This window comes from Labeo rohita, chromosome 12 (genome assembly GCF_022985175.1).
Source record: "Labeo rohita strain BAU-BD-2019 chromosome 12, IGBB_LRoh.1.0, whole genome shotgun sequence".
Lineage (NCBI taxonomy): Eukaryota > Metazoa > Chordata > Actinopteri > Cypriniformes > Cyprinidae > Labeo > Labeo rohita.
Window position 1 is genome coordinate 19,089,012 of NC_066880.1, and position 14,602 is coordinate 19,103,613.

The window sequence follows — 14,602 nt, forward strand, 5'->3', positions numbered from 1 at the left end:
CTCACCTCAAAATTCTCACTGACTTCCTGCATCATTTTCAGTTTGGTCTCATCCGCTGATGTTTAGATGAAAGAGAAACATGCCAGTAAGCAGAGATGATTTCAACTTACATTGTAACTATTTAGTTGTATGGAACAAACTCACGTGTGTTGTTGTCAGTGAGTGCTGCCACAAATTGCAGGTATTTTTTCATAAGGGTGGTCTGGTCCACCACAGTGGGGCTTGGGGTGGGCACAAAAGACATGGTGGCGGCCGGGACAGACAGGATTCCGCTGTATAAAGGCAGACTAGTGTCTGCGCTCGTCTCAGTAGAAATTCATATCATCTGTAAGAAAGTAAGCACAAGTGAACATGAATATTAGTATGTGCAGTCTTGCACAAACAAGTACAGTGATTATAGAACAGTATCGATGTCAGATGGTGCTGCCATGGTATTTCAACAGATACAGTGGTACTGAATTACTACCAGATTCATATACCATGGTATTTACATGATAATGTCAAAATACTATATAAACTCAAACATATAAAAACACATTATTGCCATTTGCCTTTGTAAACATCTTGTCTACACCACAACATGACAGATTCAAAAATATAAACATGTTATGAGCTAAATAATAACACTATATTGTCTGCTTCACAACTATAAATTGATGTATTTATAATTTAAGAATTTTGCAAGAATTACGCTTTTTTCCTCTACCGTAAAAGACTGATTTAAAGCATTCTGTTTTGCATGAAGCGCCATGTAAATAAACGTGACTTACTATTGCATTTACACCAAATATCAATTGCACACAAAAAGAATAATCACAAATATTTCAACACTTCCTCCAGCATAATTACTTAGAAACCAGCCAGCATAAAACACTTAATAAGTTCACCTCTAGTTTAGGGAAGCGGTGGGCGCGCCAAACTGCAACAACACGCCTACTGCAGTCACGCTCACTGACATGATACGCTCGAGCAAAAGTGCTAATATTAAAACCTAAACGAACCCCTCTATCAAAAAGCTGCTATTGACACAAAGACTTTGCGCTTTTGAAAAGGATTTACTTGTGTTTATAACAATATTTAATAAGCTAGCAGCACACCAGGCCATATACAGAAGAAAGAGCGTACTGTCGCTAACTGACTAGCCGGCTGCTAATCCACACCATGTCATTAAGCACATGCAGAACGTCAGACGTTGCACTTTTTACCTCAGATAGTGCAAATATGTAAGCCGGTTGTCTTTAACATAAAAGCTAATTAGGAACTTCTGCACTCATTATGCATATACAATACAAAATCACTCCCAAAAAAACAGCACCAACTTACCAGCAAGGGGACCGGAAGGAGTTGTAAATGAACTTCCGCTACATCGAATGAAATTTAGTGGAAGGGCTGAAATCAATCCGCCGTTGTTTTGTTTGCTATTTGTGTAAATTGTTATATATTGTAAACCGTAACGTGCAAATTTTATGCTTTTATACTAGTCTTTCTCAAATGGAACTGAGTGCGCGAGCTGAATCCTAAGCAGTGATTTTCAAATTTAGACAGCAATATAGTTCCACGCGGATGGATACCAAGAGAGTGCAGGCGTGCGAAGACCATCGAAAACGATGGTCTTCTCTGTTTTCATTTTAGCTGGTATATAATGCGTTTAATGTAACTTTATTGCACCCCAGTACACAACATAATATTTTAATAATTGATTTAACGCGATTTATAAATACAAAATTTGTTTATACATACATTTTTATCGACACGTTTATAAGGAATACTATTGCATAAACAGCACTGAAATGCTTTATAGATCAGCTGCATTAATTGAATCCATAATGATTATAATAATATTAATAAGGATGCGGAGTAAATATACCAAATGGCAAATAACAAGCTAGTACATATGTGACCACATGGGGGAGTTCTATTAGAAGCAGGATTCTCATCGAAACTTAGTGTATTAATCCCCACATTAAAAAAAAAAAATCAGAATTTCGTGGAAGAGACAACAAAATATCAAACAAATGTGACATCTGCAAACACATGATGTATGCTACATTTTAGAACTATCTTCATTTTGTTCTGTCTTAATTTTTATGTTTGTGATTCTGTTTTGATTTTGACAACTGTTCTTAAAGGGATAGTTCACCCAAAAATGAAAATTCTGTCAATAATTACTCACCCTCTTGTCGTTCCAAACCAGTAAGACCTTCATTCATCTTTGAAACACAAATGAAGATATTTCTGATTAAATCTGAGAGCTTTCTGACCCTGCATACACAGCAACACAACTACCACATTAAAGGCATAGAAAGGTAGTAAACATAATTTTATGAAGCTACTAGAATAGTTTTTGTGAGCAAAGAAAACAAAAATAACAACTTTATTCAACAATTTCTTGTTCTCTGTGTCAGTCTCTGTCGTGTTCACAAGAGTACTGATGCATGTATGTTTTTATTTAAAAAAATAATATTTTGCATGAAAAATGTGCTATCATGCTTTCATTTTGATGCCACTTGGTTTAACATTTCCTCATGTAATGTAATGTAAGTGTTTACTACATAAATTACATGACAGTGAAAGTGGTATACAGCATGTTAAGATTTTTGATATAGAATTTAAAACATTTTTGAATTATTATTATTTTACAGTTTCGCATTGTCTTGTAATAGCTGTCTATTCCCATTCATACTAATTAAGTACAATCACAGCAGTGGTATCAGATATAATACTGGTAGAGCTTCAACAGCCCAGATGGTGAAAGGTTACATTATCATTTCAATAGCCCCTCTGCTGGGCTGCAAGCATAAAAGGAGGAACAGAATCCTGTCTCCCACTGAACATGTGGACTGACTAATGTGATAGTTCTACATGAATTGAAAAAAAAGTTAAATAACAACTAGATTAAAACAATGTATTGCAATAAAGTAATGCAAATAAACCCTTTTTACATATCCAGGGTTCTCGAGGCTGGTTTGAAGAAATATGTCAATTTTGTTGTCACTTCCTCAGCTGTTGTCTAAAAAACACTCACAGTCCAGCTTTAACCAGGTTTCTGTAATTTAACGCTTAGGCCTAATTGTTTTGTACAAGTGCTGTCAAATCGATTAATCATGATTATTCATGATTAATCACATCCAAATTAAAAGTTTGTGTTTACATAATTTATGTGTGTGTGCTGTGTATAGTTATATGTTTTGATGTACATCTGAGCTTCATTATCAGCTATGCACCATTAAGGTAAGTTTCTGATGTAAAGAAAGAGATTCAAACTAGCAAAAATTGAAATCTAGAGAATATTCCCTGGGTGAGGCTGTGAGGGTACAGAGATGTTCACTGAACACCTGATGACTCACATTCTGTTGTGAAAAGGGTCACAGGTTCACAGCACAAATGTGTTTCTGCTGTAAACAGAGCTCTCATCTATTCAGTTTAATGAGTGTAGGGTATCAGGCTCATAGCGTAATATCTGGATAACATTTTCTCTGCAGAGTGCATCAACTCATTTAGATATGTTTTGTGAAGGCCTGGTTTATTCACTTGCTTTTCCATCTCTAAGAAATATGCTTGTATGAGAGGTTATTAGTCATGTAAGCACTCTATTCATGGGCAAGGACTAATGTGCTGCTCCTTGAATTTTTATTGACTGTACATCTTCAGTTGTATTTTTGTATAGTGTATCCATGCGATATCAGGCTACTTTTGAGCAAATCAGTGGTTCTCAGTCTTGGTCCTATAAAGAGCACTCAGCACTGGACATTTTGGATATGTACCTCTGCTAATGATCTGATGAGTTCATTATCCATTAGAAGACTTCCCAAAGGTTTCTAACCTTTTCATTGTAGGATCACCTAGAGAGCTATAATCTTGAGACCTAGCAAAAATGTTTTAGAGTGAAATATGGAAAAAAAAATAAAAATAAAAATAAAATAAAATGCATTTGTTCCCTTTCAGTTATGGTATAACCTTAAACAAAGACATGACTGTGAGGCATACAGATAAAGTATAATATATTATTTTTTAGAGTGAATATAAGGCCTCATAAGTCAATTGTTATATGGAAAGGAAAAGGAAAAAGGATAAGCCGTGATGTGTGGCTAAGTATGGTGTCCCAAACGTGGAATCTGTTATGCATTTCACCCATCCAAGTGCACATACACAGCAGTAAGCAGTGAACAAACATACACACCCGGAGCAGTGGGCCACCATTTTTTGCTGTGGCAGTTGGAGGTTTGGTGCCTTGCTCTCAACTCAGTCATAATATTGATGGTAATAGTATTGTATTCTTGGAGGCACAGCAAGTATGAGCAGCCTAATGGATGTATTGAAGAAATGATGATAATGCAGTAAATGAGTCAATGATTGATTTAGTATCTACTCTGATGCATTCTATGAGTTCATTCAGTGAATAACCTGTGAAACAGCTTCGGTTTCAGGTAAACAGAATGGTTGCGCTGTACTTTTTGCAGCTCACGGGTAGTGACGCAAAGTGCTGCAGTGAACACTGCACTGCTGTAATCTGCGCCACACTTGTTGTGCATCATGTCAGAAAAGTCATGCCCTATGAACCTTCAATCCACCTGTTTTCATTTTGAAATCAGTTGCACTAAAGCTCAAAGTAGGCAACAGTTTATTTTCTATACATTAGGGTATGTACACAATATAAATTAGTTTATTTTCTATGCATTAGGATATGTACATAGTATAAATTTTGTCATCAGCTTTTGTCTTAGGCACCAAAAATGTGTAGTACTGTAGAGCAGGGGTGCCCAAACTCGGTCCTGGAGGGCCGGTGTCCTGCAGAATTTAGCTCCAACCCCAATTTGACACACCTGATTCAGCTAATCAAGCTCTTACTAGGCATGCTAAAAAACTTCCCGGCAGGTGTGTTGAGGCAAGTTGGAGCTAAACTCTGCAGGATACTGGCCCTCCAGGACCAAGTTTGGGGACTCCTGTTGTAGAGGATCCAGGATCAGGATTGTTGTTCAAATAACTTTTAAGTCATTTTATGTTAAATAAATCTAACAACATTAAGTTCATAGGATATTTTATAAATCTTAGCAATTTTTCTTGCATTGCATACATTTACACATTTGGCATAGGACTTTATCCAAAGATATGTACACTGAATTCAGGGTATTCCACATTGTATCAGTTCATGAATTCCCGGGAATAGACTTAATGACCTTGTCATTGCTAGTGCCACGCTCTACTGTTTAATGAAAGTTTTGACCGTGCCCGAAGGCCCATTATATAAGGGGCTGTTGAATGCTTGAATCTGATTAGCTTGACCGCATTTCACATCCATATTATTTCGCCACACTATTTAGTTTATTTACAAGGTCTTACAACAGCAAAATAACCAAAACCCACACTGATACTCACTTTGCATTGTGGCCGCATCACCACCTCGGGTGTGCATTATTTTCTAAGAATTCAATGGCCTGTCGTTAATTATTCCTTACTTATACATCACCCTATATGCCACCTATCATGCCACTTATAATGGTATATAATGGTCTTGATAGCAACTTGCACTGTAAAACAAATAATATTTTTAACTGTAAAAGACTGTAAAATGCTACAGTGAAAACCTGTTAATTGGTTAACAATAAGTAAAATACTGTTTTTGGAAATAAAAAAGAACAAGTAATTTACAGTGTAAAAACATTTTAGATTTATCGTTTTTTTTTTCTTCTTTGAAATGACTTAGGTTTTTGTTATCAGTTATATATGTTATATTTTGTTGTTAAATTTGTAACAATTTACAACAAAGTGCCATTGGTTAATGCAATAACTAATATTAACTTAACAATAGGCAATACATCTGTATAGTATTTGTAATTTTTTTTGTTAATTATTGTTAATAAAAATAAAAATATTAAGTGTTAATTCAAATTAGCTCAGGTCCATTACTATTAGCAGACATTAATATTTAATAATACATAAATTTTTGGTGGTTGTCAGTGTATTATAAAGGTTAAAAGCAGATTTTAATAATTTAGTCTTTTTAGTCATATTTACTCATTTTAGTACTTCAGTAGGTTGGTATTATTATTTTTTTTCACTGTAAGTCTAATTTCAGTCTTTAAACCCTAAACTACTGTATTTTTACTGTACATTTCACCTTTTTTTTCACCAAATTTCACAATGTGAATGTCAGGTAATGAACATTTGTATCCATTTAAATTGGACACATTCTAGTAATTGTGCATTGTCCCTTTCACAGTATGTTCTTACCATCAGTGGGGAGGTGTCAATGTTCTGCCAGGCTCAGCAATACGCTTGTGCTGCTCCCGGCGTCAGTTTTCTCTGCAGTGGCTCCGGTGAATAGCCACATTCTGGTCATGATCCTGTTAAACCTCTGCTCTGCAGTCTGAAGACATACCACGTTGACTTACGCAAATCAGCATTGATATATTTTTTTTTCATTTCTTTTATTTATAATTAGGACTATTTGTTTAAAATAATGGAAGCTATAAGACATTTTTAAATAGTTAAAAATTGCCATCACCATTGATTAACATGTCCAAAACTATTTGGAATGCATATATTGTTGACTACTCACAGCAGTGTGAATAAGCTTACTATGCCTAAAAACACAGCACTGGCTGTTTTGATTTACATTTTACTGCAGATGACATGTGACCTCTCGCTGTGACCTGTAGAACTAATCTAAGTCTGATTTAACTTTATCTTGTCTACATAAAGAACAGACGTAAACTTTAGAGTACATCGCTAGGTGATCAGTTTAAAATCAATTTAACCTTTTAGAACTGAGTCACTTATATGAACAGACAGTAGAAATGACATCTTTTTTTTTTTTGAGGTAAGAAACTAAAATTGGATTTGTGCTTTTTAAATCAGAGAACTGATGTCATCTGAATTTAGTTCTCTTTGTAATTTGCAACATAATTTAACATGTACTATCCACACAAGCTTTTCATAAATGTTTAAGTTTTTAGAAAATGTACTTCAAATGTGAGCGTGAATAACACACACACATACATGTTGGGTTTTCATGTTTTATGGGGATATTCCATAGGCATAATGGTTTTTATACTGTACAAAATGTATCATCTTACACCAAATTTACACCTAAAGCTACCCCTCATAGGAAACTGTCCGCATTTTTTAAATTTTTAAAAAACTTTCTGTATGATTTATAAGTTTGTTTCCTCATGGGGACCCAAAAATGTCCCCACAACGAAAATGATTTAGGATATTGCCATTTTTGTGAAGACATTTTGTCCCCATAACACAGGGTTTACCAGGAGCACACACACACACACACACACTGTCTGTAAGAGCTTATGTTTTGTGTATTTCTTTTATATTAGTTAGTGATGGAGGATGCTAATCATTATGTCATGTTTTGATAATTATTATTATGTTAACAATTTTATGACTGCAGTTAATTCACACACAAATAATATGAGCATATTATATAAAAGTGTACAGTCTTTGGAACAAAGTGTGTTACAGTACTTTCACCAACTATAAATAAACTATACTATAAACTATAATTTATAGTAAACAGACTAGGTTATTATCCAAAGCACTAGGTGTTAAAACACACTTGCTAACGTGTTGGATTAAGGCTGCTGGCTTTTTTTAGGAACTTTATTTAACAGCTACTCTAAAAGGGCCAGTGACGTTAATACTACAGCCAATCAGATTCATTCAGTCACTGAAGTTCATTTGTTGACTGTGTCGCTGTTCTTGTCAGCAGCAGCACAAGCGCAAGAAGCGCGGCGTCAGGTGTTTAGAGGGCAGGGTGTCATAACTAATATCCACTGATGGAAATGTTTCACTCGGTATGTGTAGTTTAAGGTAAGTTTCGCGATTCCACACAGTATTACATTCGCATACATATTATTAAACCTCTACATCGCTACAAAATGCTCCACCTGCTCGCTGGACTTATATGCATCTACGCACTGACGTGTGTAAAAGTTGTCTATGGACAAAATGAAAAAGGTGAGCGCTTTCTATGTACTGCAGTCCCCATTGACAAGGATACAAGTTGCCCCGTTCAGTCTTTGCCTGTTCAAAGCGCATCGGTCCAGGAGGAGGAACTAAGAAACACCGTCATGCAACTTCGTGAGACCATTTTACAACAAAAGGAGACAATTGTCAATCAGTTGGGGACGATTAAAGAACTGACGTCTAAACTGTCACGGTGTGAGTCTGACTCCGAAACATTTAGAAAAATGAATAAGGACACGATGGATGATGTGCCTAAAGATCCAAATGACACCATTGACGTTCTTGGAAAAACCATGCAGAGTCTAAAAGATAGACTGGAAAATCTAGAGGTAAGAGTTTTTCGTTTTAGCCATATAAGTTTGACGCTTTGGCACGTTCTACGTGAATAAATGAGCAAATGGAATCACTAAAATCACATTTGTGCCGGAAGTTTCTATGCCACGACTATTTTGGTAATTACGTGGAGGCGTTTAAGATTTACAGGGATTATCTCATTAGTTAGTACGTCTCTATCCGTTAACCACAAATGCCAAAGTTACTTACGATGCCCCAAGCGACAAAATGTCTGGAATGTGTCAGTGCCACTTAAATGTCAGGTGTTAATCTGAATGTGTGAAATGATGGAGCGAACGTTAACTCTAACACAATATTTTTTCACTTTAAGTGGTTTTGGTATATTGCAGTATTTTTTACAGTGTATGTATTCCACTGCAATGAAATATCAGCAATTGCATTGCTTAAAATTATTTGTATTTAATAATATTTAACTATGAGACCTAGCAATTCATTTTCGTCCTCAGCAAAAATGTATGCATTATTTATTCTGCACGGTGCATCTTCAAGACATGCTTGTGGATATTTTAAAACAATCTTTAAAAAATAAAAAAGAAACATGCCTACAAAAGAAACTAATAATTCTGTCAGCCACGTATAGAAATCTTTGAAAAGTAACCTTTTAATTTTTTTGTTTAACTTTCTAAAGCAACAACAAATGCGCGCCAATATTTCTGGTGCCTCCTTTCCTAATGAGCTGAGAAACCTACTGCAGCGTAGACTGGAGGACTTGGAAAATCAGCTGCTCAAGAAGGTCAACGAGCTTGAGGAAGAGAAGTCCCAGCTTTACAATGAGACAGTCGCTCATCGGCAGCGCACTGACAGTACCCTCAACTCTCTCATGAACAGGATCTCTGAACTGGAGAAAGGTCTGCATAAAAACACCTGTGTTCTCTAGTCATTCTTCTTTCCCAAATACAGGAAACTAGGGAGTGTTTAGGACTGTAACGTAGTCTTCAAAATTTTATAAAATATTCCTTTATTTATCTATAATTTAAAATCCATTTTTGATCATAGCTGAACACATTACTTTTCTTAATGTTTGATTTAAAAGACTTCATTAACTTCCAGTGCCGAGGCGGTAATCAGGTTGTTTTGTAGTCCGTCAGCATATTCCTGCATCATCCCAGAGATGTCGCAATAATAAATCATTCTTTTTGACTTTAGGAGGAGCTGGATTTAAATCACCAGAAAATTTCAAGATCTCTCTTCCTCTTCGCACAAATTACCTTTTTGGACAAGTAAAGAAAAGCCTGCCAGAAATGTATGCCTTCACTATCTGCATGTGGCTCAAGTCAGGTTCGAGCCCTGGTATTGGAACCCCGTTTTCCTATGGAGTGCCTGGACAGGCAAATGAGATTGTACTGATCGAATGGGGCCATAACCCTATAGAACTGCTCATCAATGACAAGGTAAAGAAATATTAAGTATTAAGAAGTGCAAACTTGGCATTGAATGCTATGAGGACACTAATGTTAAATTATCTGCTTATTATTAGTTACATTAAACTTACGCCTTCTATACTGACATAGATGATACTAAAATTAATGTATAAGAAAAAGATTATGTGTATTAAGAAAAGAAACGTCTTTCATACTTTTTTACAAAAATAGTTTTACGAGTAGTACAAAAAGATGGTGATTTATACCGACAAACTCCAAAAGTGAAAGCTTATGAAAGTGTCAGAGTTATTAATATGACTTGTTTCTTGAAGTCAAATGAGCTTTGTGTGAAAAATAGAAAATGAAATCAATTTTCTGTTAATCTCTGTACCCACTGCAGCTTTAAAATCTCATTCCCACTTGTGTAAAAAATACCGTCTAGACGCATTGCGTGAGGATTGATGTCATTGATGTTTAACGCCATTGGGTTCATGACCTGGAAATGTAGCATGGAAAAAACATAACTGCAAATGAAATTCGAGAGCACAAATGAAGATTATCAGTGTACAATGATTTAAAAAGGTAGTTAACCTAAAAATTTAAATTCTGTCATCATTTACTCACCTTAATGTTTTTTTTTTCACACAATAGAACTCAATGGTACTCAAAACAGTTTGGTTACCATGATTGTTAAAAACATCATCTTTTGTGTTCTGCAGAGGAAAGACGATCATACAGGTTTGGAGTGAGAAAATGTGTATTATTTGAGTGAACTCTACCTTTATAACTCCACAACAAGTCCATATGGCTTCTTGTATGGTGCTTTTTTGTTTTGACATCTTGGCAATAATTCCTTGGATGTAAAAAAAACTTAAGATCTCATTTTATGCTTCGCGAAATAAAGTAACAATATTGCTAAAACTAGTTTTAATACCTCCTGTTTTCAAATAGGTGGCACAGCTACCTCTATCACTGAGCGATGGTAGGTGGCACCATATCTGCATCACTTGGACCACCAGGGATGGGCTTTGGGAAGCCTACCAGGATGGCCAAAGATTGGGCTCAGGAGAAAATCTGGCCCCTTGGCACCCCATCAAGCCCGGAGGAGTCCTTATCCTGGGCCAAGAGCAGGTGAGAACAGAAGCAGAGCTGATACAGCAGTTTTTGCTGCATTCCCAGACTTCACAGTGCACAGTCACACTGTATCTGTAATATTATGCCATCCCTGCACAATAGCGTTACTGACTCATGAACTTTACACTTTAAATAAAACTTGACCTCAGGCAGTAAACAATGTCGTAGAGTTAGCGTGCACAGCCTCTAAGAGTGAATAAAAGGGGTTATTGTTGTTGTCTTAACGAGGCCTGTCGTTTATGGCCTCAACAGGACGTAGTAGGGGGGCGCTTTGATGCCACCCAGGCCTTTGTGGGGGAACTGAGCCACTTTAACGTCTGGGATCGGGTCCTGCGCTCCACGGATATCGTTGCCATGTCAAACTGCTCATCCTACATGCCTGGGAATGTGGTGGCCTGGACTGACAGCAACATCGAAGTGTTTGGTGGAGCATCAAAGTGGCCGCTGGAGCTATGCGAAGACCGGCTATTTGACAATTAAAGGTGTTTGCAGATATTAGGGTGCGTTATTTAAATCCTTTTCATCCTTAAAAACTATTCATCATCACTTAAGTAGCAAATAGTTTAGAAAAAATCAACTTAAACTATATATTTAAATACTCTTGGATGGATTACAACATGCAGATAAATGTAACATTTCAGTTGATATTTGTGGCTTAAGAAAATTTTCATTACAAAAATGACTGTATCAGATGTTACTGCCATGGTACTCTGATAAATACAATATCACTAAATGATTATCATATTTATGTACAGTGTATTTACATGATGCTCCATGGTACATTACCATGTCACATGTACATGCTTATTCTGTTAGAATATAGCTGCGTTCACAACATGTCGAAATTCCCGGCATTGAGATTACGACTTATAAAAAGCATTCACATCCTCGTAATTACAATTTATAAACTCTATTTTTTTTTAAAACTCATCATGCAGAAATAAGTTAAATGACAGCAACTTCAGCAGTAGTTAAAATGTAGTTAAGCAATTATTTTGGTTCTTCTTGTGTTGATTATTGTTAATTTCACAACAATGCAAGAATCTTTCAGTAAAAATAAACAAAAAACATACAATAAATTTGCTAACACTTTACAATAAGGTGTCATTTGTTAACATTAGTTAATGTATTAAACAATAAACAATATATTATACTATATATTAATCTTTGTTAATGTTAGTTAATAACAATACAGTCGTTCATTATTAGTTCATGTTAGTTCACAGTGCATTAACTAATGTTAACAAACACAACTTGTGATTTTAATAATGCATTAGTATATGCTGAAATTAACATTAACTAAGAGTAATAAATGCTGTAGAAGTATTGTTCATGTTAACTAATGAACCTTATTGTAAAGTGTTACTATAAATTTTAATGATGCTAGCACAAAGATAGTACAGAATAACTTTTTAATGCCCTATTAAATAAACTATAGAAACTCATAATTCAAATTCTTAGGACATGAACAGCTTTAAGTAGGACATCCTGGGTTGTCATCTAGAAATAATTATTACGACATGGCGTGAACGCAGCAAAAGCTTTTAAATCAAAACAGAGCGTGTTCTCGCGGCTTTCCGTGTCCTCTTTGAGTGTGCGTTGTTGCCCTGTGGTGTTAGAGAGCCTATCATGCTAATGCTTTATTACAAAGCTGTTTTTGATGGAAGAATAAGGAGATAGATTGTTTAGGAGGAACACTTTTGGATCTTGTGTTGTACAAAAGTATAAAATGTAGATTTTGGTTACATACAGTTGAGGTAAAACGTTTACATCCACCTTGCAGAATCTGCAAAATGTTAATTATTTTACCAAAATAAGAGGGATCATACAAAATGTGTGTTATTTATTATTTAGTACTAACCTAAAGAAGATATTTTACATAAAAGACCTCCACAAGAAAAATAATGGTTGAATTTATAAAAATGACCCTGTTCAAAAGTTTACATACGGTTGATTCTTAATACTGTGCTGTTACCTGAATGATCCACAGCTGTGTTTTTGTTTTATTTTGTTTAGTGATAGTTGTTCATGAGTCCCTTGTTTGTCCTGAATAGTTAAACTGCCAACTGTTGTTCAGAAAAATTCTTCAGGTCCCACAAATTCTTTGGTTTTTCAGCATTTTTACCTGAGTTTGTCTTTTGGGAAACATGTAAGTATCTTCTCTAGCTTCTGAAGGGAAGTACTAGCTGAAAAATATGATATTTATGCAAAATAAGAAAAATATACACATTTTCATTTTGTTCAAAAGTTTACAGCCCTGGCTCTTAATGCTTCGTTTTTTTTTCTGGAGCATCAGTGAGCGTTTGAACCTTCTGTAATAGTTGCATATGAGACTCAGTTGTCCTCAGTGTGAAAAGATTGATCTCAAAACCATACAGTCATAGTTGGAAAGGACTCAAATACACAAAAATGCTGAAAACCAAAGAATTTGTGGGACCTGAAGGATTTTTCTGAAGAACAGCGGGCAGTTTAACTGTTTAGGACAAACAAGGGACTTATGAACAACGATCAATAAACAAAAAAACACAGCTGTGGATCATTCAGGTAATACAGTATTAAGAATCAAGTGTATGTAAACTTTTGAACAGAGTGATTTTTATAAATTCAGCTATTATTTTCTCTATATGTTAATGTATTTTATGTAAAATATCTTATTCAGATCAGTACTAAATAAAAAATAACACACATTTTGTATGATCTCTCTTATTTTGGTAAAATAATAAAAAATCTACAAGGTGTATGTAAACTTTCGACCTCAGCTGTAGTTATTAAAAATACTGAGAATCAACTCTTTTTAGAGTCTAAAGCCCATCTCTGTTTACGCTGACTGAATTACCCACTGAAGATTGTAAATGCTTTAACACTGTCAGATATTTTGAAGACAGTTAATGAACTGTGAATTATGTTGCAAGGTCTGTTTCTTGAAATATATTATCATATTTTTATACCCTGTTTTTAAAAATGAAACATTTTTCAGATATGTAATCTAGTGTTGTTTTGTTTGTTATGGAATGTCAGGATACCCATATTTTGTTTAAAAGCCTTTTTTTGCTTACCGTGCCAATTATTCAGGGATTGCTCGACACTGCTAACCTGTGATTGCCAATGAAAAATAAAGTTTGCTTAGAAGTCTTTTTATTACTCTGTCTTAATTTTTTTCTACTGCTATATTTTCCTTCATGGTTTTGTGTGTTATCTCAGCACCAATAAATAAATAAAATTTGTAATAGAACAAATTTTCTTTTCAGCAGACATTGTTTATTGACCTTGCTTGTTTGTGGCAGAGGTGATTTTCTCTCTAAACCTACCAAAATATATTGTAGAAAATTACTATTTAAAGTACGACAACAAAGTAGAACTGTTTTCTGAATGTAACCTCTGCAGATATAAATGTGGCTGAGGTCAAAAAATGGAAGGAGAGCATGTAATCACTGCTCTGATGGACAGGTGGCTCTGAGGGCATTAGCCTGTCTTAAGGGGATAAGATCAGCCCCAAGCCAAAGCTCGTGTCACAGAGGGACATTACACAAGACTGCAGGAACAAACTATTTAAAAAAAGAAAACGACCTTTAGAGAAGAGGTGGAAATGATGATATAAAGCTCACGGGTGGTGGTACGTTCAGTATTTAGTTTGTAAAGTTGGGAAGGTCTTTAGGCTCTAGATAGAAAACAGCTGCATCTCTGCGACCTTCACCTACAGGGGGAGAAAATCTCCAGCTTCCTCACAGCTCACATCCTTGAGATGATTAACAATGTTTACCTGTGCTCTGCCA

At 35.3% G+C, this 14,602-nt stretch overlaps 2 protein-coding genes across 3 annotated transcripts in view; one reads left to right on the forward strand and one right to left on the reverse strand.

Annotated features, from left to right (window-relative positions):
• trrap (transformation/transcription domain-associated protein) overlaps positions 1 to 1,351 on the reverse strand; it is a 97,199-nt gene extending 95,848 nt beyond the window's left edge. For both annotated transcript variants that reach the window (XM_051123944.1, XM_051123943.1), the window contains exons 1-3: positions 1,324 to 1,351; positions 145 to 325; positions 6 to 55 (exon numbers count right to left, since the gene is read on the reverse strand). In XM_051123944.1, coding sequence (XP_050979901.1) covers positions 6 to 55; positions 145 to 244 — 150 coding nt within the window. In that variant the 5' untranslated portion in view covers positions 245 to 325; positions 1,324 to 1,351. The remainder of the gene's footprint in view (positions 1 to 5; positions 56 to 144; positions 326 to 1,323) is intronic.
• A 6,379-nt stretch (positions 1,352 to 7,730) lies between these two features.
• nptx2b (neuronal pentraxin IIb) lies at positions 7,731 to 12,686 on the forward strand. The gene is made up of 5 exons (XM_051123686.1): positions 7,731 to 8,309; positions 8,963 to 9,182; positions 9,481 to 9,725; positions 10,647 to 10,826; positions 11,082 to 12,686. The coding sequence occupies exons 1-5, from the start codon at positions 7,893 to 7,895 to the stop codon at positions 11,307 to 11,309; spliced, it is 1,290 nt and encodes a 429-aa protein (XP_050979643.1). The 5' UTR covers positions 7,731 to 7,892; the 3' UTR covers positions 11,310 to 12,686.
• The last annotated feature ends 1,916 nt before the right edge of the window (positions 12,687 to 14,602 follow it).